The 22,592-nt window shown below is 50.8% G+C and overlaps 1 protein-coding gene across 3 annotated transcripts in view; it reads right to left on the minus strand.

Moving 5' to 3' along the window:
* spega (striated muscle enriched protein kinase a) overlaps positions 1-22,592 on the minus strand; it is a 536,975-nt gene that overhangs the window by 24,978 nt on the left and 489,405 nt on the right. For all 3 annotated transcript variants that reach the window (XM_085986741.1, XM_085986740.1, XM_085986742.1), the window contains 6 exons: positions 22,309-22,476; positions 19,363-20,452; positions 17,023-17,262; positions 16,202-16,425; positions 10,195-10,270; positions 8,136-8,285 (listed from right to left, as the gene is read on the minus strand). In XM_085986741.1, the coding sequence (XP_085842867.1) occupies positions 8,136-8,285; positions 10,195-10,270; positions 16,202-16,425; positions 17,023-17,262; positions 19,363-20,452; positions 22,309-22,476 (1,948 nt within the window). The remainder of the gene's footprint in view (positions 1-8,135; positions 8,286-10,194; positions 10,271-16,201; positions 16,426-17,022; positions 17,263-19,362; positions 20,453-22,308; positions 22,477-22,592) is intronic.

Consider the following 22,592-nt stretch of genomic DNA (forward strand, 5'->3'; position numbering starts at 1 on the left):
GATGGGACAGTGTAGAGGGAGCTTTACTCTGTATCTAACCCATGCTGTACCTGCCCTGGGAGTGTTTGATGGGACAGTGCAGAGGGAGCTTTACTCTGTATCTAACCCGTGCTGTACCTGTCCTGGGAGTGTTTGATGGGACAGTGTAGCGGGAGCTTTACTCTGTATCTAACCGTGCCGTACCTGCTCTGGGAGTGTTTGATGGGATAGTTTACAGGGAGCTTTACTCTGTATCTTACCCGTGCTGTACCTGCCCTGGGAGTGTTTGATGGGACAGTGTTGAGGGAGATTTACTCTGCATCAAACCCGTGCTGTACCTGCCCTGGGAGTGTTTGATGGGACAGTGTAGAGGGAGCTTTACTCTGTATCTAACCGGGCTGTAGCTGCTCTGGGATTGTTTGATGGGACAGTGTGGAGGGAGCTTTACTCTGTATCGAAACCGTGCTGTACCTGCCCTGGGAGTGTTTGATGGGACAGTGTAGAGGGAGCTTTACTCTGTATCCAACCCATGCTGTACCTGCCCTGGCAGTGTTTGATGGGACAGTGTAGAGGGAGCTTTACTCTGTATCTAACCCGTGCTGTACCTGCACTGGGAATGTTTGATGGGACAGTGTAGAGGGAGCTTTACTCTGTATCTAACCCGTGATGTACCTGCCCTGGGAGTGTTTGATGGGACAGTGTAGAGGGTCTTTACTCTGTATCTAACCAGTGCTGTACCTGCCCTGGGCGTGTTTGATGGGACAGTGTAGAGGGAGCTTTACTCTGTATCTAACCCGTGCTGTACCTGCCCTGGGAGTGTTTGATGGGACAGTGTAGAGGGAGCTTTACTCTGTATCTAACCCGTGATGTACCTGCCCTGGGAGTGTTTGATGGGACAGTGTAGAGGGTCTTTATTCTGTATCTAACCAGTGCTGTACCTGCCCTGGGCGTGTTTGATGGGACAGTGTAGAGGGAGCTTTACTCTGTATCTAACCCGTGCTGTACCTGTCCTGGGAGCATTTGATGGGACAGTGTAGAGGGAGCTTTACTCTGTATCTAAACCGTGCTGTACCTGCCCTGGGAGTGTTTGATGGCACAGTGTAGAGGGAGCTTTACTCTGTACCTAACCTGTGCTTTACCTGCCCTGGGAGTATTTGCTGGGACAGTGTAGAGGGAGCTTTACTCTGTATCTAACCGTGCTGTACCTGCTCTGGGAGTGTTTGATGGGACAGTGTTGAGGAAGCTTTACTCTGTATCTAACCCGTGCTGTACCTGCCCTGGGAGTGTTTGATGGGACAGTGTAGAGGGTCTTTACTCTGTATCTAACCAGTGCTGTACCTGCCCTGGGCGTGTTTGATGGGACAGTGTAGAGGGAGCTTTACTCTGTATCTAACCCGTGCTGTACCTGTCCTGGGAGCGTTTGATGGGACAGTGTAGAGGGAGCTTTACTCTGTATCTAACCCGTGCTGTACCTGCCCTAGGAGTGTTTGATGGGACAGTGTAGAGGGCGCTTTACTCTGTATCTAACCCGTGCTTTATCTGCCCTGGCAGTATTTGATGGGACAGTGTAGAGGGAGCTTTACTCTGTATCTAACCGTGCTGTACCTGCTCTGGGAGTGTTTGATGGGACAGTGTAGAGGGAGCTTTACTCTGTATCTAACCGTGCTGTACCTGCTCTGGGAGTGTTTGATGGGACAGTGTAGAGGGAGCTTTACTCTGTATCTAACCGTGCTGTACCTGCTCTGGGAGTGTTTGATGGGATAGTTTACAGGGAGCTTTACTCTGTATCTAACTCGTACTCTACCTGCCCTGGGAGTGTTTGATGGGACAGTGTAGAGGGTCTTTACTCTGTAACTAACCAGTGCTGTACCTGCCCTGGGAGTGTTTGATGGGACAGTGTAGAGGGTCTTTACTCTGTATCTAACCAGTGCTGTACCTGCCCTGGGCGTGTTTGATGGGACAGTGTAGAGGGAGCTTTACTCTGTATCTAACCCGTGCTGTACCTGTCCTGGGAGCGTTTGATGGGACAGTGTAGAGGGAGCTTTACTCTGTATCTAACCCGTGCTGTACCTGCCCTAGGAGTGTTTGATGGGACAGTGTAGAGGGCGCTTTACTCTGTATCTAACCCGTGCTTTATCTGCCCTGGCAGTATTTGATGGGACAGTGTAGAGGGAGCTTTACTCTGTATCTAACCGTGCTGTACCTGCTCTGGGAGTGTTTGATGGGACAGTGTAGAGGGAGCTTTACTCTGTATCTAACCGTGCTGTACCTGCTCTGGGAGTGTTTGATGGGACAGTGTAGAGGGAGCTTTACTCTGTATCTAACCGTGCTGTACCTGCTCTGGGAGTGTTTGATGGGATAGTTTACAGGGAGCTTTACTCTGTATCTAACTCGTACTCTACCTGCCCTGGGAGTGTTTGATGGGACAGTGTAGAGGGTCTTTACTCTGTAACTAACCAGTGCTGTACCTGCCCTGGGAGTGTTTGATGGGACAGTGTAGAGGGTCTTTACTCTGTATCTAACCAGTGCTGTACCTGCCCTGGGCGTGTTTGATGGGACAGTGTAGAGGGAGCTTTACTCTGTATCTAACCCATGCTGTACCTACCCTGGGAGTGTTTGATGGGACAGTGTAGAGGGAGCTTTACTCTGTATCTAACCCGTGCTGTACCTGCCCTGGGAGTGTTTGATGGGACAGTGCAGAGGGAGCTTTACTCTGTATCTAACCCGTGCTGTACCTGTCCTGGGAGTGTTTGATGGGACAGTGTAGCGGGAGCTTTACTCTGTATCTAACCGTGCTGTACCTGCTCTGGGAGTGTTTGATGGGATAGTTTACAGGGAGCTTTACTCTGTATCTAACCCGTGCTGTACCTGCCCTGGGAGTGTTTGATGGGACAGTGTAGAGGGAGCTTTACTCTGTATCTAACCCGTGATGTACCTGCCCTAGGAGTGTTTGATGGGACAGTGTAGAGGGAGCATTACTCTGTATCTAACCCGTGCTTTATCTGCCCTGGGAGGATTTGATGGGACAGTGTAGAGGGAGCTTTACTCTGTATCTAACGGTGCTGTACCTGCTCTGGGAGTGTTTGATGGGACAGTGTAGAGGGAGCTTTACTCTGTATCTAACCCGTGATGTACCTGCCCTGGGAGTGTTTGATGCGACAGTGTAGAGGGTCTTTACTCTGTATCTAACCAGTGCTGTACCTGCCCTGGGAGTGTTTGATGGGACAGTGTAGAGGGAGCTTTACTCTGTATCTAATCCGTGCTGTACCTGCCCTGGGAGTATTTGATGGGACAGTGTAGAGGGAGCTTTACTCTGTATCTAACCGTGCTGTACCTGCTCTGGGAGTGTTTGATGGGACAGTGTAGAGGGAGCTTTACTCTGTATCTAACCCGTACTCTACCTGCCCTGGGAGTGTTTGATGGGACAGTGTAGAGGGTCTTTACTCTGTATCTAACCAGTGCTGTACCTGCCCTGGGCGTGTTTGATGGGACAGTGTAGAGGGAGCTTTACTCTGTATCTAACCAATGCTGTACCTACCCTGGGAGTGTTTGATGGGACAGTGTAGAGGGAGCTTTACTCTGTATCTAACCCATGCTGTACCTGCCCTGGGAGTGTTTGATGGGACAGTGCAGAGGGAGCTTTACTCTGTATCTAACCCGTGCTGTACCTGTCCTGGGAGTGTTTGATGGGACAGTGTAGCGGGAGCTTTACTCTGTATCTAACCGTGCTGTACCTGCTCTGGGAGTGTTTGATGGGATAGTTTACAGGGAGCTTTACTCTGTATCTAACCCGTGCTGTACCTGCCCTGGGAGTGTTTGATGGGACAGTGTTGAGGGAGATTTACTCTGTATCAAACCCGTGCTGTACCTGCCCTGGGAGTGTTTGATGGGACAGTGTAGAGGGAGCTTGACTCTGTATCTAACCGGGCTGTAGCTGCTCTGGGATTGTTTGATGGGACAGTGTGGAGGGAGCTTTACTCTGTATCGAAACCGTGCTGTACCTGCCCTGGGAGTGTTTGATGGGACAGTGTAGAGGGAGCTTTACTCTGTATCCAACCCATGCTGTACCTGCCCTGGCAGTGTTTGATGGGACAGTGTAGAGGGAGCTTTACTCTGTATCTAACCCGTGCTGTACCTGCCCTGGGAGTGTTTGATGGGACAGTGTAGAGGGAGCTTTACTCTGTATCTAACCCGTGATGTACCTGCCCTGGGAGTGTTTGATGGGACAGTGTAGAGGGTCTTTACTCTGTATCTAACCAGTGCTGTACCTGCCCTGGGCGTGTTTGATGGGACAGTGTAGAGGGAGCTTTACTCTGTATCTAACCCGTGCTGTACCTGCCCTGGGAGTGTTTGATGGGACAGTGTAGAGGGAGCTTTACTCTGTATCTAACCCGTGATGTACCTGCCCTGGGAGTGTTTGATGGGACAGTGTAGAGGGTCTTTACTCTGTATCTAACCAGTGCTGTACCTGCCCTGGGCGTGTTTGGTGGGACAGTGTAGAGGGAGCTTTACTCTGTATCTAACCCGTGCTGTACCTGTCCTGGGAGCATTTGATGGGACAGTGTAGAGGGAGCTTTACTCTGTATCTAAACCGTGCTGTACCTGCCCTGGGAGTGTTTGATGGCACAGTGTAGAGGGAGCTTTACTCTGTACCTAACCTGTGCTTTACCTGCCCTGGGAGTATTTGATGGGACAGTGTAGAGGGAGCTTTACTCTGTATCTAACCGTGCTGTACCTGCTCTGGGAGTGTTTGATGGGACAGTGTAGAGGAAGCTTTACTCTGTATCTAACCCGTGCTGTACCTGCCCTGGGAGTGTTTGATGGGACAGTGTAGAGGGTCTTTACTCTGTATCTAACCAGTGCTGTACCTGCCCTGGGCGTGTTTGATGGGACAGTGTAGAGGGAGCTTTACTCTGTATCTAACCCGTGCTGTACCTGTCCTGGGAGCGTTTGATGGGACAGTGTAGAGGGAGCTTTACTCTGTATCTAACCCGTGCTGTACCTGCCCTAGGAGTGTTTGATGGGACAGTGTAGAGGGCGCTTTACTCTGTATCTAACCCGTGCTTTATCTGCCCTGGCAGTATTTGATGGGACAGTGTAGAGGGAGCTTTACTCTGTATCTAACGGTGCTGTACCTGCTCTGGGAGTGTTTGATGGGACAGTGTAGAGGGAGCTTTACTCTGTATCTAACCGTGCTGTACCTGCTCTGGGAGTGTTTGATGGGACAGTGTAGAGGGAGCTTTACTCTGTATCTAACCGTGCTGTACCTGCTCTGGGAGTGTTTGATGGGATAGTTTACAGGGAGCTTTACTCTGTATCTAACCCGTGCTCTACCTGCCCTGGGAGTGTTTGATGGGACAGTGTAGAGGGTCTTTACTCTGTAACTAACCAGTGCTGTACCTGCCCTGGGAGTGTTTGATGGGACAGTGTAGAGGGTCTTTACTCTGTATCTAACCAGTGCTGTACCTGCCCTGGGCGTGTTTGATGGGACAGTGTAGAGGGAGCTTTACTCTGTATCTAACCCATGCTGTACCTACCCTGGGAGTGTTTGATGGGACAGTGTAGAGGGAGCTTTACTCTGTATCTAACCCGTGCTGTACCTGCCCTGGGAGTGTTTGATGGGACAGTGCAGAGGGAGCTTTACTCTGTATCTAACCCGTGCTGTACCTGTCCTGGGAGTGTTTGATGGGACAGTGTAGCGGGAGCTTTACTCTGTATCTAACCGTGCTGTACCTGCTCTGGGAGTGTTTGATGGGATAGTTTACAGGGAGCTTTACTCTGTATCTAACCCGTGCTGTACCTGCCCTGGGAGTGTTTGATGGGACAGTGTAGAGGGAGCTTTACTCTGTATCTAACCCGTGATGTACCTGCCCTAGGAGTGTTTGATGGGACAGTGTAGAGGGAGCATTACTCTGTATCTAACCCGTGCTTTATCTGCCCTGGGAGGATTTGATGGGACAGTGTAGAGGGAGCTTTACTCTGTATCTAACGGTGCTGTACCTGCTCTGGGAGTGTTTGATGGGACAGTGTAGAGGGAGCTTTACTCTGTATCTAACCCGTGATGTACCTGCCCTGGGAGTGTTTGATGCGACAGTGTAGAGGGTCTTTACTCTGTATCTAACCAGTGCTGTACCTGCCCTGGGAGTGTTTGATGGGACAGTGTAGAGGGAGCTTTACTCTGTATCTAATCCGTGCTGTACCTGCCCTGGGAGTATTTGATGGGACAGTGTAGAGGGAGCTTTACTCTGTATCTAACCGTGCTGTACCTGCTCTGGGAGTGTTTGATGGGACAGTGTAGAGGGAGCTTTACTCTGTATCTAACCCGTACTCTACCTGCCCTGGGAGTGTTTGATGGGACAGTGTAGAGGGTCTTTACTCTGTATCTAACCAGTGCTGTACCTGCCCTGGGCGTGTTTGATGGGACAGTGTAGAGGGAGCTTTACTCTGTATCTAACCAATGCTGTACCTACCCTGGGAGTGTTTGATGGGACAGTGTAGAGGGAGCTTTACTCTGTATCTAACCCGTGCTGTACCTGCCCTGGGAGTGTTTGATGGGACAGTGCAGAGGGAGCTTTACTCTGTATCTAACCCGTGCTGTACCTGTCCTGGGAGTGTTTGATGGGACAGTGTAGCGGGAGCTTTACTCTGTATCTAACCGTGCTGTACCTGCTCTGGGAGTGTTTGATGGGATAGTTTACAGGGAGCTTTACTCTGTATCTAACCCGTGCTGTACCTGCCCTGGGAGTGTTTGATGGGACAGTGTAGAGGGAGATTTACTCTGTATCAAACCCGTGCTGTACCTGCCCTGGGAGTGTTTGATGGGACAGTGTAGAGGGAGCTTTACTCTGTATCTAACCCGTGCTGTACCTGCCCTGGGAGTGTTTGATGGGACAGTGTCGAGGGTGTTTTACTCTGTATCTAACCGGGCTGTACCTGCTCTGGGAGTGTTTGATGGGACAGTGTAGAGGGAGCTTTACTCTGTATCTAACCCGTGCTGTACCTGCCCTGGGAGTGTTTGATGGGACAGTGTAGAGGGTCTTTACTCTGTATCTAACCAGTGCTGTACCTGCCCTGGGATTGTTTGATGGGACAGTGTGGAGGGAGCTTTACTCTGTATCGAACCCGTGCTGTACCTGCCCTGGGAGTGTTTGATGGGACAGTGTAGAGGGAGCTTTACTCTGTATCTAACCGGGCTGTAGCTGCTCTGGGATTGTTTGATGGGACAGTGTGGAGGGAGCTTTACTCTGTATCTAACCCGTGTTGTACCTGCCCTGGGAGTGTTTGATGGGACAGTGTAGAGGGAGCTTTACTCTGTATCTAACCCGTGCTGTACCTGCCCTGGGAGTGTTTGATGGGACAGTGTCGAGGGTGTTTTACTCTGTATCTAACCGGGCTGTAGCTGCTCTGGGAGTGTTTGATGTGACAGTGTGGAGGGAGCTTTACTCTGTATCTAACCGGGCTGTAGCTGCTCTGGGAGTGTTTGATGGGACAGTGTCGAGGGTGTTTTACTCTGTATCTAACCGGGCTGTAGCTGCTCTGGGAGTGTTTGATGGGACAGTGTCGAGGGAGCTTTACTCTGTATCTAACCGGGCTGTACCTGCCCCGGGAGTGTTTGATGGGACAGTGTCAAGGGAGCTTTACTCTGTATCTAACCCGTGCTGTACCTGCCCTGGGAGTGTTTGATGGGACAGTGTAGAGGGAGCTTTACTCTGTATCTAACCCGTGCTGTACCTGCTCTGGGAGTGTTTGATGGGACAGTGTAGAGGGTGTTTTACTCTGTATCTAACCGGGCTGTAGCTGCTCTGGGATTGTTTGACGGGACAGTGTAGAGGGAGCTTTACTCTGTATCTAACCGGGCTGTAGCTGCTCTGGGATTGTTTGTTGGGACAGTGTAGAGGGAGCTTTACTCTGTATCTAACCGGGCTGTAGCTGCTCTGGGAGTGTTTGATGGGACAGTGTGGAGGGAGCTTTACTCTGTATCTAACCCGTGCTGTACCTGCCCTGGGATTGTTTGATGGGACAGTGTGGAGGGAGCTTTACTCTATCTCTCAGGCACCCATGGGACTGAAGTGAGGAACCATAAAGATGAGAAAGATAAATCGAGGCCCCTGTGTCCGCTGCAGGCCCGAGTCGGGAGCCCTGGGGTAGTTACTCACGCTGGAAACATGCAGAGGACCCGTTTGAGGAAGAGAGCGGCATTCTGCGATGCATTGGGGTAGCACTTTGTGAGGTCGAACTGTGCCAACTTAATCCTGTTCTCCATCTCTGTTGGATCTGGTGCAGCAAAGGGTGATCGTCCGCTCAGCCTGAAACACACGTCACACGGAATATAAATACACTCCGCCACTATCCCCACGCGACCGGGAGTCAGCGTCAAGCGGGTGCGTTTTTGTTTCAAATAAATTCCCCTTTCAGATCCAAGTGTTTTTTTACCCCCCACACTTTTCTCCCCTCCTGGCTCCCGGTTAAGCAACGCCTCGATTTAAAAAATCTGATCCTTGTTTTCAAATCCCTCCATCCCTTATCTCTGTAAGTTCTTCCAGCTCCACACAACCCTCCGAGACCGACTCACGCTGGGTACGTTTCCACGGGCCCTGGGAATCCTCTGGTACTTCGCTGGAGCTGCCAGGATAGTGGGCTCTGGCTGGGTATAGGACTGCAGGGAGATGGAGCGTTACAGGCATGCCCGAATTTGCCCTTACCCCTCCCCTCCCCCCTCAAAGCCTCTCCATTGCCTACAAGGCAGGGCGGCCGAGGCCGAGAGGGAGCTGTCTGAATGCTGAGAGAGGAATGCACATGTGTCACAGAGTGTCCTACATTTCAACGGCTTCATCCAGCTCAGTGCCTGGCCCCGTTAATGGCATCGACACCACACTCGAGACTCCCGCTGGGAGCTAACAATCGGAGCTGCTTGGAATGAGATCCTGAATACGTGTCTCTCCTTAACCCTTCTGTTCCCAAGCTGCAATGCTCCCTGGAATCTCTATTTCCTTAAAGGTGAGCAGCTCGGAGCTGCGGAGGAGCAGAGGGCTTTAGCGCTGCAAGTCACTAAAAGCTGGTGGACAGGTACAACGAAATAATCAAAAAGACTAATGGGATGTTGGCCTTTATCTCGAGGGGCCTGGAATACAAACGGGTGCTTATGTTATGTTGTGGGTTCAGTTCTGGACAACGCACCTCAGCAAGGATATATTGGCCTTGGAGAGGGTGACTAAAATTTAAAATAAATAATTTGCACTCCATGCCGGTGCCTGACTGTGAAACACGGACAGCTCACCCAATGAGTGCCACTTGTGGATTGCTGATGTCTTCATATATTCACTCTTTGCTCAGACAGCAGTGTGAAGTAGTGGAAGGTTTGGTGGGCTGATTAACAGTCTGACAGGGTGGCGTATTCGTTAGTTTTGTATCTTCACTCTTCCCTTGGGGAACAGTGTGAAGGATTGGCGGCTGATTAACAGTCTGACAGTGAACGCTCCCTCCATGCCCGTGACCATTTTTCTCCCAGCCAATAGGGGGCTAGTCCTGTACGTCGGAAGGATTTTATGGGTTTCCACAACCTGTACGATGATGGGGTGGGGGGGCTGCCCACCAGGCGTGAGGATCCCGCTGGATATCCACCCAGAACTCCGAGCTGGAGTTCCGGTCTCCACTTGCCAAGACTGTCTGGAGCGGGAATCGAACACTGCACCCTCTGACCCAGAGGCGGGAATGCCAAGCACAGAGCCACAGGCTGACGCCTCGTCACACGGCCATCGCACCCGATTCGGATCCCCTCGTGCACTTCTCTTTTGAATGAAAGCAAAGAGCGACTGTTCCCCAACAAAAACTGCCAAACAATCCGGTCGCAGAACGTGACAAGCGCCCTTTCATTGCCACTATACCCCCCTCCCCCCTCTCCGTGCCACGTGCACATGCAGGCAGGGGAGGTGCGAGCTGCATTTACCGAGTGCGTTCCCTGCGGTAAAGGTGGTGGTGGAGACGGGGGCGAAACAGCGATGGGTAAAAAAAAAAGTGAAGTTAAAGCAGAATCGAGGCAAAAGAACGAGCGAGTCTTGCACAAACGTCAGCAACAAGCAATGGCATTTCAAACGGTGCAGCGCCCCTCACTGCACCCGTCAATCCCGGAGCAGGGAGTTCCCCGCTCCGGTTACAAAGCCACGTCACTCTGGCGTCAAGTCATACTCACAGACACCAGCCAACACGACTACTCACATGATGTAAATAAGCACGCCCAGACCCCAGATATCAGCAGGTGGTCCGATGGGATCCCCCTTCACCATTTCAGGAGCTTGGAGAGACAGAGAGAGAGCGAGAGATAGATAGAGGGAGAGATAGAGAGAGAGAGAGAGAGAGAGAGAGAGACGGACAGAGAAAAAAAAACACAAGAGAGAATCGTCAGTTAGTGAGAGAGTCACTGAGATCATTCATGGAAGCGATAGCCCTGTAACACCATGGGAAGGGACGAGGGGGAACGAGAGGGCGAGAGAGAGAGAGAGAGAGGGGGAGAATGAGAGAGAGAATGAGAGAGAAAGGAAGAGAGAGAATGAGGGAGAGACAGAGAGAGAGAATGAGGGAGAGAATGAGAGAGAGAATGAGAGAGAAAGGAAGAGAGAGAATGAGGGAGAGACAGAGAGAGAATGAGGGAGAGAATGAGAGAGAGAATGAGAGAGAAAGGAAGAGAGAGAATGGGAGAGAATGAGAGAGAATGAGAGAATGAGGGAGAGAATGAGGGAGAGAATGAGACAGAGAATGAGAGAGAGAAGGTGAGAGAGAACTAGAGAAAAAAATATGAAATAGAGACAGAGAATGAGAGAGAGGCTGATGAGGAGATTGAGAGAATGACTGAGAGACACAGAGAGGAAGAGAATGAGAGAGAGAGGAAGAGAATGAGAGAGAGAGAGAGACAAAGAGATAGAGAGATAGAGAAACAGAGAGAGAGAGAGACAAAGAGAGAGATAGAGAGAGGCAGAGAGAGAGATAGAGAGAGAGACAGCGAGAGAGACAGCGAGAGAGACAGCGAGAGAGACAGAGAGAGACAGAGAGACAGCGAGAGAGACAGCGAGAGAGACAGCGAGAGAGACAGAGAGAGAGAGACAGCGAGAGAGACAGAGAGAGAGACAGCGAGAGAGAGAGAGACAGAGAGAGAGACAGAGAGAGAGACAGCGAGAGAGACAGCGAGAGAGACAGAGAGAGAGACAGCGAGAGAGACAGCGAGAGAGACAGGGAGAGAGACAGCGAGAGAGACAGCGAGAGAGACAGCGAGAGAGACAGCGAGAGAGACAGGGAGAGAGACAGCGAGAGAGACAGCGAGAGAGACAGAGAGACCTTGGGGCCAAATATGTAACAACATGTCACAACCTGAGGACTGTTTAAAAGTAAGACTGTTTAAAATTAATATTGTTAAAAGTAATATTGTATGTACCCAACAAATGTCAAATCGATTGACACCTACAGAATGTTGGAAAACTGTACCTTTTTGCTATGTAAGCTTTGGCAATATGGTTCTCTGTAAACTTTCATGCCAATAAAGCATTTGAATTGGAATTGGAATTGGAGAGAGACAGCGAGAGAGACAGCGAGAGAGACAGAGAGAGAGACAGCGAGAGAGACAGAGAGAGAGACAGAGAGAGAGACAGAGAGAGAGACAGAGAGAGAGAGAGAGTAATAGATATGGAGAGAGGGAAGCAAAGGAGAATATGAGACAGAAAGAGACAAACATGCAATTGTTATGCAGAGTGAAGATTCAGCAGATGATCTACAAACCTGCACTAAGTTTTGTTCTGAACACACATGTATGTAATTATTTGGCTGCATGTAATTGTATACATACACACGTCCATAACGATGTCGACATTTGTAATAGTTTATAGCACGTAATTAGGGTCAACATAAATTTTACAGACTTGTTTCCTTAAGTGCTGCTCACGCACTGGTGCCCCACCCAGTGACCATTCATCATAACATCAACCTAGGCAGTGAGCTGCCAGGAACATCAGGGTCAAAGCCAGCCCTGTCCTCACCAGACACACCCACATTCACACTCACACACTCACTCACACACTCACACACACACACTCACTCACACACACTCACTAACACTCACACATTCACTCACTCACACATACAGTCACTCATGCTCACACTCACGCTCACACACACACACTCACACTCACTCAGACAGACACTCACACACACACACACACACACACACACTCACAGACAGACACTCACTCACACACAGACAGAAACTCACTCAAACACACAATCACTCACACACACTCACACTCACAGACACTCACTCACTCACACAAACACTCACACACACACAGACACTCACTCACTCACACACACACACTCACAGACAGACACTCACTCACACACAGACAGAAACTCACTCAAACACACAATCACTCACACACACTCACACTCACAGACACTCACTCACTCACACAAACACTCACACACAGACAGACACTCACTCACTCACACACACAAACACTCACACACAGACAGACACTCACTCACTCACACACACACTCACACAGACAGACACTCACTCACACATACACACATTCACTCACACACTCACACACATGCACACACTCACTCACACACACTCACACACACACACTCACACACACCAAAACACACTCAGGACACACACTCACTGACACCGACACACACACTAACACACACTCATGCTCTCACCAACACACACTCGCACCAACACTCCCACGCACTCACACCGACAAACACACACGTACAAACTCACTCATATGACACACACACACACCTACACTGATACACATGCATTGGGTGTTGATCATAGGAACAGGATTAGGCCATTCAGCACCACGACCGTGTTCCGACTTTCCATCGAGTCATGGCCGAGCTGTTTAATCCACTGTGCTCCATATCCCATGATACTGTCACCTGACGGATATAAACTGCACTGTCCCATCAAACACTCCCAGGGCAGGTACAGCACGGGTTAGATACAGAGTAAAGCTCCCTCTACACTGCCCCATCAAACATTCCCAGGACAGATACAGCACGGGTTAGATGCAGAGTAAAGCTCCCTCTACACTGTCCCATCAAACTGTCCAAGGCAGATACAGCACGGGTTAGATACAGAGTAAAGCTCCCTCTACACTGTCCCATCAAACATTCACAGGGCAGGTACAGCACGGGTTAGATTCAGGGTAAAGCTCCCTCTACACTGTCCCATCAAACACTCCCAGAGCTGGTACAGCACGGGTTAGATACAGAATAAAGCTCCCTCTACACTGTCCCATCAAACACTCCCAGGGCAGGTACAGCATGAGTTAGATACAGAGTAAAGCTCCCTCTACACTGACCCATCAAACACTCCCAGGGCAGGTACAGCACGGGTTAGACACAGAGTAAAGCTCCCTCTACACTGTCCCATCAACACTACCAGGGTAGGTACAGCACAGGTTAGATACAGAGTTAAGCTCCCTCTACACTGTCCCATCAAACACTCCCAGGGCAGGAACAGCACAGGTTAGATACAGAGTAAAGTTCCCGCTGCACTGTCCCATCAAACACTCCCAGGGCAGGTACAGCACGGGTTAGATACAGAGTGAAGCACCCTCTACACTGTCCCATAAAACAGTCCCAGGACAGGTACAGCACGCGTTGAGATAGAGAATAAAGCTCCCTCTACGCTGTCCCATCAAACACTCAAGGGCAGGCACAGCACGGGTTAGCTACAGAGTAAAGCTCCCCCTACACTGTCCCATGAAACACTCCCAGGGCAGGTACAGCACGGGTTAGATAATGAATAAAGCTCCCTCTACACTATCCCATCAAACACTCAAGGGCAGGCACAGCACGGGTTAGCTACAGTGTAAAGCTCCCTCTACACTGTCCCATCAAACACTCCCAGGGCAGCTGCAGCACGGGTTAGATACTGAATAAAGCTCCCTCTACACTGTCCCATCAAACACTCCCAGGGCAGGTACAGCACGGGGTTAGATACAGAGTAAAGCTCCCTCTACACTGTCCCATCAAACACTCCCAGGGCAGGTACAGCACGGGTTAGCTACAGAGTAAAGCACCATCTACACTGTCCCATCAAACACTCCCAGGGCAGGTACAGCACGGGTTAGATACTGAATAAAGCTCCCTCTACACTGTCCCATCAAACACTCCCAGGGCAGCTGCAGCACGGGTTAGATACTGAATAAAGCTCCCTCTACACTGTCCCATCAAACACTCCCAGGGCAGGTACAGCACGGGGTTAGATACAGAGTAAAGCTCCCTCTACACTGTCCCATCAAACACTCCCAGGGCAGGTACAGCACGGGTTAGCTACAGAGTAAAGCACCATCTACACTGTCCCATCAAACACTCCCAGGGCAGGTACAGCACGGGTTAGATACTGAATAAAGCTCCCTCTACACTGTCCCATCAAATACTCCCAGGGCAGGTACAGCACGGGTTACCTACAGGATAAAGCTCCCTCTACACTGTCCCATCAAACACTCCCAGGACATATAGAGCACGGGTTAGATACAGAGTAAAGCTCCCTCTACACTATCCCATCAAACACTCCCAGGGCAGGTACAGCACGGGTTAGATACAGAATAAAGCTCCCTCTACACTGTCCCATCAAACACTCCCAGGGCAGGTACAGCACTGGTTAGATACAGAGTAAAGCTCCCTCTACACTGTCCCATCAAACACTCCCAGGGCAGGTACAGCACGGGTTAGATACAGAGTAAAGCTCCCTCTACACTGTCCCATCAAACACTCCCAGGGCAGGTACAGCACGGGTTAGATACAGAGTAAAGCTCCCTCTACACTGTCCCATCAAACACTCCCAGGGCAGGTACAGCACGGGTTAGATACAGAGTAAAGCTCCCTCTACACTGTCCCATGTAATAACCACTCAGTGTCTCTTGAGGAGCTCAGTGATAGGCACTTTGAATCTCCAGCACTGCTCTGATCGGTGTCAGTCTTGTTATTCCAAAACATTGGACTCAAGCAACCCAAACCCAACCTTGGCTCAGTGGGTGGCACTCTCACTCCTCTCTGAGTCAGAAGGTTGTGGGTTCAAATCCCACTCCAGAGACTTCAGCACAAAATCTAGGCCGACACTCCCAGTACAGAACTGAGGGAGTGCTGCACTGTCGGAGGAGCCGTCTTTCGGATGAGACGTTAAACTGAGGCCCCGTCTGCCCTCATGGGTGGATGTAAAAGTTACTATTTCGAAGAAGAGCAGGGGGAGTTCTCACCGGTGTCCTGGGGCCAATATTTATCCCTCAATCAATATCACTAAAAACAGATTATCTGGTCATTATCACATTGCTGTTTGTGGGAGCTTGCTGTGCGGAAATTGGTTGCCACGTTTCCGACATTACAACAGTGACTGCACTTCAAAAAAAAGTGCTTCATTGGCTGTATATGCTAGTCTTTACTTTTTCTGGGTTACAAGGAGGGGACACCAATTGAGGCTAAAATGAGGAGAGCCTGACAGGAAGATAGACACATGCACGTACACGCAAGCTCAGACAGACAGACGCACACAGACACAGATACAAACAGACAGACACATACACACACAGACACCCACTACTGTTTAATTATCTGACTCCGGCAAAATGATCTGGAATACTTTATTGCCACGGTTGCATCACCTACAGTTGCGCATATGCCCCAACCTTCTGCCGCTTGCTGGTGCTTCACATTTTTATAATGGGGGCGCTATTGGCCTCGGGCGGGAGGGGAAAGTGGGCAAGACAGCCAATCGGCCGCCTGTTTTACACCGACTTCAACGGAACAGAAAACCGGGCGGCAGTTTTCCTATCGCCCCCTTTTGTCCTCCCATCCAAGACTGACTCCAACCCCCACCCCTCCCCCCCTCACCGTTGTCTCCGCATTGGGGGAGGTGCGGCGATCGCGCAATCCGGCATTCCCTCTGGCAGGCGCGGCCGCAGGGAAAACCTATATCCCCCTCGATTCTTCGCCCGCTTATTTTGACAGGCGGAAAGTGGTAGGATTGGGTGCCCGGGCTTTCCTGAGTTGGCGCCGTTGTCACGCTGGGAATGGCGGCAGGTTCCCGCTACACGGCATGGTGGGGAGGGGACGGGCGGGGGGTGGATGATGGCCCGCTGACCGGGCCGATTGGCGCGCGCTCCGACTCTGGCCCAGCCCCGCGGAGCTGCCCCCCTCGGGCAAAAGGGTTTGCACTCACACATGTGCTCTGGAGTCCCCACGCGGCGGCCCAGGTGCTTGGGGACGGTGGCGTTGAAGAAGTGGGCACTTCCAAAGTCCACCAACTTGACGATGTTGAGGTAGGTGACGATGACGTTGTCCGGCTTGATGTCCAGGTGCACGATGCGCCGGCTGTGCAGGTATTCGAGGCCTTGGAGAATCTGCAAGATGTAACCCACCACGTCGTCCTCAGAATATCGAAACCTGGGGGAGGGAGAGGAGGAGAGGTGTCAGCCCTGGCCCAGTAGGCAGCGCCCGCGGAAGGTTGTGGGCTCAAGTAACACTCTTAACTGGCTTGTCCAACAATCCCTTTACCCTGAATATCTCAAACTGGCCACAATCTGAGGGATCGTCCTAAAGACTTTGGCCAAATATCGGACTTCTTCATCCAATCTGTCTGGGCTGGGCTGATCTGAAGATCAAATGCTACCCATTAACCTGTAATACCCGTTGACGTAATAAAACTCACTACGCACTTGGTTTGAGTATAAAGCAAGGCTTTAATCAACTTGTTTCAGAACATGGAGGTCTAGTTGTACTTCACTCGTTCCTTGTCTTACAAAATGTCCCTGGAAAGCTGGGGCCGACGTCTGAGTATTTATACTCCTTGGACGGCGCCACCAGCTGGCCGTTCAGTGTTATTTCATAGGTAGTTTCTGGATGATGAGATTTATGACACCCGTCAATCAAACTATGCGACCTGTCAATCAAACTGTGACCTGTCAATCAAAATGTGACCTGTCAATCAAACCATGCTGCCTGTCAATCAAACCACACCACCTGGCAATAAAAATGTTCTACCTGTCAATCAAACTGTACAGGATCTCCTTTCCCAAACAGTTTTCCGCGATGAGGACCAGGTATCGAGGAGTGACATAGGCTTCGTGGAGGCACATGATCTTCTCATGGTGGAGGGCTTTGAGGACCTCGTACTCCTGGAGGACAGTCTGCTTTTTTTCTCCTTCATAATGGACAATCTTGGCCATGAAAATTTTCCCGGTGGCATTTTCCTTACACTCGCGGACCACACCGAAACGCCCCCTGAAAAGCAAGGACAACGAGTCAGCCTCCAACACTCGGGTAGAGAGACACCAGCGATGGCCGATTGGCATCCTAGCAGAAGGCACCAACCAATAAATCACACACAAACAGCCCAAACTATTCCCTCTGGTGGGGGGAATCCAGAACAAGGAGCCATAACCGCAAAGTTAGAGCTAGGTTTACCATTCTAGTAAACCTCCTGTGCACCCTCTCCAAGGCCTTGACAATCTTCCTAAAATGTAGTGCCCAGAATGTAGGGCGTGGACGGTGCGTCCACCTGCTCCACAAGTGGAAGATGAGGGACGACCTGAAGTGCGACTGTGACCATGAGTCCCAGACCGTGGAACTCATCACATCAACCTGCCCACTGAGATCTGTGGTGGGAGGCACCTCATTTTTCCACTCGGCATCTTAGGAGGCCATCGAATAGAGAGCCAAACTAGACATCCCATCATAAGCTTTTCCCGTCACACGAAAATAATAGCAGTGCCCAGAATTGGACACAATACTCCAGCTGAGGCCTAACCAGTGATTTCTAAAGGTTTAGCAATAAAACGTCCTTGCTCTTGTACTCTATGCCTCTATAAAGCCATGGACCCCGTATGATTTTTTTAAACAGCCTTCTCAACGTGTTACTGGCTTGAGGAATAGCGGGATCTTCCTGTGTGTAAATTGGTCACCATGTTCGCTTACATGACTTCAAAAAGCAGCACTTGGAGAGGATTGGCCCGATGGAACTCCTGGGCGACGCAATCGTTTGTACTCCTGTTTCTGTCAAAGGGCATTCTAAATTGACAAGTCTATTTGTTACTGGCAAATGGGCCAGAAACTGGCCAGTGCGGCCTATTTTTAGTGGAGATAACAGCAAGTTGCAAAGGGCTTTCTGTGCAGACGCTGAGGTTTGCAGGCTTTGCCTTATTGACAAGCCTCTGTGATCTCACCGTGACCCTAATCTGTGATGGATGGCAGTGTGGATACATAGTTACTGCGTGAGATCTCTGCTAGGGCAACTTGGGAGTTAATCCAATGCTATTTTCTATCCTTAGCCTTTTTAACTTCAATTTTGAGTTTGATCATTGAGTGAAAGGGAAACATATAGTTGCCTCCCAGTGCCAACGTCAAGCACGTGCAGGTCAAGTATAGGACAGCAGACTAAAGCGGGCTGTACTTTGCCTGAACAACATAAAAGAAAGACTTGCATTTATATAGCGCCTTTCACGACCTCAGGCCATCCCAAAGCGTTTTACAGCTAATGAAGTTTTTTTTGAAGTGTAGTCACTGTTGTAATGTCGGAAACGCGGCAGCCAATTTACGCAGAGCAAGCTCCCACAAACAATGGTGAAAATGACCAGATAATCTGTTTTAGTGATGGCCGTGGCTCAGTGGATAGAGTGAGATACGTCGTGGGTTCAAGTCCCACTCCAGAGACTTGAGCACACAATCCAGGCTGACACTCCCAGTGCCAGTACTGAGGGAGTGCTGCACTGTCGGAGGTGCCGTCTTTCGGATGAGACATTAAACCGAGGCCCCGTCTGCTCCCTCTCAGGTGGATGTAAAAGATCCCACGGCCACTATTTTGAAAAAGAGCAGCAGAGTTCTCCCCGGTGTCCTGGGGTCAATATTTATCCCTCAACCCAACATCACTAAAAAACAGATTATCTGATCATTATCAAATTGCTGTTTGTGGGAGCTTAGCCTACATACATATCTAGCTTCCCCTTAAATGCACTTATGCTATTAGCCTCAATGACTCCATGTGGTATCTGAGATCTCTGTGGCTCCTCCAATTGTGGCATCTTGTGTGACTCCCACTCCCTTTGTTCCACCATTGGCGGCTGTGCCTTCAGCTGCCTAAACTCGGAAATTCCCTCCCTAAATCTCTCCACCTCTCTCTCCTCCTTTAAGATGGTCCTTAAAACCTACCTTTTTGACCAAGCGTTTGGTCACCTGTCCTAATATGTGGCTCGGTGGCAATTCTTTGTTTGGTTACGTGTTTTTACTGCATTAAGGGCGCTATATAAATGCAAGCTGTTGTTATTGTCGAGGTGACAGTGCCCCTTCAAGACGCGGCCGTTCCCCCCTGAAGCTGCCGAGCTTTACCTGGCCTTTTCTTCCATGAAGGTGTAGGGTTTCTGCGGGACACCGTGCCTCAGTCCGGTGGCGGAGCCGTCAGCTGGTTTGGAGGTGGGGGAGAGCCTGGTGGGTGTCACCGACACTTCCGATCCCACGGGAGAGATGCTCGGGCGCGGGGCGGCGGCAGCCGAGGATGCTGGGAACGGCGCCGGCGGGATTGGCGAGATGGCGGCCGCGATCGGGGAGACAGGTGGCGTGACGGGGGAGGGGGTGGCAGGGGAGTACTTTGAAGGGGCGAGGGAGATCGTCTTTGTTGGGGTGGGGGTCACAATTGTTGATGGGGTGGGGGAGAACTTTGAAGGGGCGGGGGAGATCGTCTTTGTTGGGGTGGGGGTCACAGTTGTTGATGGGGCGGGGGAGATCGTCTTTGTTGGGGTTGGGGTCACAGTTGTTGATGGGGCGGGGGAGATCATCTTTGTTGGGGTGGGGGTCACAATTGTTGATGGGGTGGGGGAGAACTTTGAAGGGGCGGGGGAGATCGTCTTTGTTGGGGTGGGGGTCACAGTTGTTGATGGGGCGGGGGAGATCGTCTTTATTGGGGTTGGGGTCACAGTTGTTGATGGGGCAGGGGAGATCGTCTTTGTTGGGGTGGGGGTCACAATTGTTGATGGGGTGGGGGAGAACTTTGAAGGGGCGGGGGAGATCGTCTTTGTTGGGGTGGGGGTCACAGTTGTTGATGGGGCGGGGGAGATCGTCTTTATTGGGGTTGGGGTCACAGTTGTTGATGGGGCGGGGGAGATCGTCTTTGTTGGGGTTGGGGTCACAGTTGTTGATGGGGCGGGGGAGATCGTCTTTGTTGGGGTGGGGGTCACTACTGTTGATGGGGCGGGGGAGATCGTCTTTGTTGGGGTGTGGGTCACTACTGTTGATGGGGCGGGGGAGATCGTCTTTGTTGGGGTGGGGGTCACTACTGTTGATGGGGTGGGGGAGAACTTTGAGGGGGCGGGGGAGATCGTTGTCGGGGAGATCGCCACCGAAGGTTCCGGGATGGGGGCTGGCGTGACCTTCGCAGAATACACGGGCACTGGAGAGATTGGGGTCGCTGCCAGCTGTTGCTCTGTAATAACAAGACAAAAGACTCTGAATTAAACAGACGTCAAACAAAAACTCTACGGACATAGATCGACCGAAACTCCTCCCCTCCTCCGAAGGCAGAGAGAAAGAAAGCAAGAATGAAAGAATGAAAGAATGAAAGAAAGAATGAAAGAATGAAAGAAAGAAAGAATGAAACAATTAATGAAAGAAAGGATGAAAGAAAGGATGAAAGAATGAATGAAAGAAAGGATGAAAGAATGAATGAAAGGAAGGATGAAAGAATGAATGAAAGAATGAATGAAAGAATGAAAGAAAGGAAGGATGAAAGAATGAATGAAAGGATGAAAGAATGAATGGAAGTAAGAATTTATAAAGTGTCTTTCACGATGTCCCAAATCGCTTCATAGCCAATGAAGTACTTTTTGAAGTGTAGTCACTGCTGTAATGTAGGAACCATGGCAGCCAATGTGAGCACAGCAAGCTCCCACAAACAGCAATGTGATAATGACCAGATAATTTGTTTTTAGGGATGTAGATTGAGGGATAAATATTGGCTCTGGACACCGGGGAGAACTCCCCTGTTCTTCTTTGAAATAGTGGCCGTGGGATCATTAATGTCCACCTGAGAGGGCAGACGGGGCCTCAGTTTAACATCTCAACTGAAACACGGCACCTCCGACAGTGCAGCGCTCCCTCAGTACTGCACTGGGAGTGTCAGCCTGCATTATGTGCTCAAGTCTCTGGAGTGGGGACTTGAACCCACAACCTTCTGGCTTGGAGAGCAAGAGTGCTACCCCCTGAGTCACAGCTGACAGCTAGCTGGGAAAGACTGTATAACGGAGCCATACGGACCAGGAGGTCCCAGCTGCTCTCTTTAGTCTGTGGTGAGTTAACTGAGCACGGCCAGGGTGGAAGTAACGGAGCACTACCGTTGGCCTCAGTGCCCTGGCCTGCGGAGTTGAAAATCACCTGGGGTTCTTGAATCCGATCACTTGGGCTGGAAGGTGCATTGTGCATACATCAACAACAACAACAACAACTTGCATTTATATAGCACCTTTAAGGTAGTAAAACGTCCCAAGGCGCTTCACAGAAGCGTAATCAGACAAGAATTTGACACCGAGCCACATAAGGAGATATTAGGACAGGTGACCAAAAGCTTGGCCAATGAGGTAGGTTTTAAGGGAGCGTCAAAAGGTGAAGAGAGAGGCGGAGAGGTTTGGGGAGGGAATTCCAGAGCTTAGGGCCTCGGCAGCAGAAGGCACGGCCACCAATGGTGGAGCGATTAAAATCTGAGATGAACAACAGGCCAGAGTTGGAGGAGCGCAGAGATCTCAGGGGGGGTTGTGGGGCTGGAGGAGGTTACAGAGATAGGGAGGGGCGAGGCCATGGAGGGATTTGAAAACAAGGATGAGTATTTTTAAAATCGAGGCGTTGCTGGACCGGGAGCCAATGTAGGTCAGCGAGCACAGGGGTGACTTAAGGAGGTTGGTAATTGCCAAATACCGTTTTGGATTAAGAGAGACATGAGGGAGAATCTCCTTCTCAATTAGCTCAAACTGCGTCGCAAAAAGATATGTTCACCCAGTGAAAATTAGGACACGCCTGCGCCCCCTGGAGGTGGATGGTTGCCCTCCGCAGATGACAGGCTGCCTGGCATCACCAACCCAACCACACCAGGTGGGGCATGCACGAGGGAGCAGGGGGAAGGGGCGCGACGGCTAGTTCCGCCCCGAATTTCGGGTGGTAGCAGACGGGTCCATATTACGCCCGTCCTACGAGCGTCAGATGATGCCACAGCGTACAGAGCTTTCGCGGCGCCCCGCAACCCGGTCGCTCACCGCCACGGTCGCACGCGCTCGTGCTAAGCTGGCGTACCCGGTTTGTCGTCCTCGATAACAATCCTTTCTGAGCTTTGACTGTAGGGCCCTTGACCAGCTTTGTTGACACAAGCCACTCGAAACTTGAGGGTGCCGCCTGTTAGCTCAGTGGCGTTGAAGTAACAGTCGGGAATGCCAGCTGAGACAGCCTTCCACCTGTCCTCGCCTGTCACAAGAAACATAGAAACATAGAAAAGCATAGAAACATAGAAGATAGGAGCAGGAGTAGGCCATTCGGCCCCTCGAGCCCACTCCGCCATTTAATGAGATCATGGCTGATCA

This window comes from Somniosus microcephalus, chromosome 4, assembly GCF_052327205.1.
Source record: "Somniosus microcephalus isolate GS21.2 chromosome 4, FLI_Smic_1.0, whole genome shotgun sequence".
NCBI lineage: Eukaryota > Metazoa > Chordata > Chondrichthyes > Squaliformes > Somniosidae > Somniosus > Somniosus microcephalus.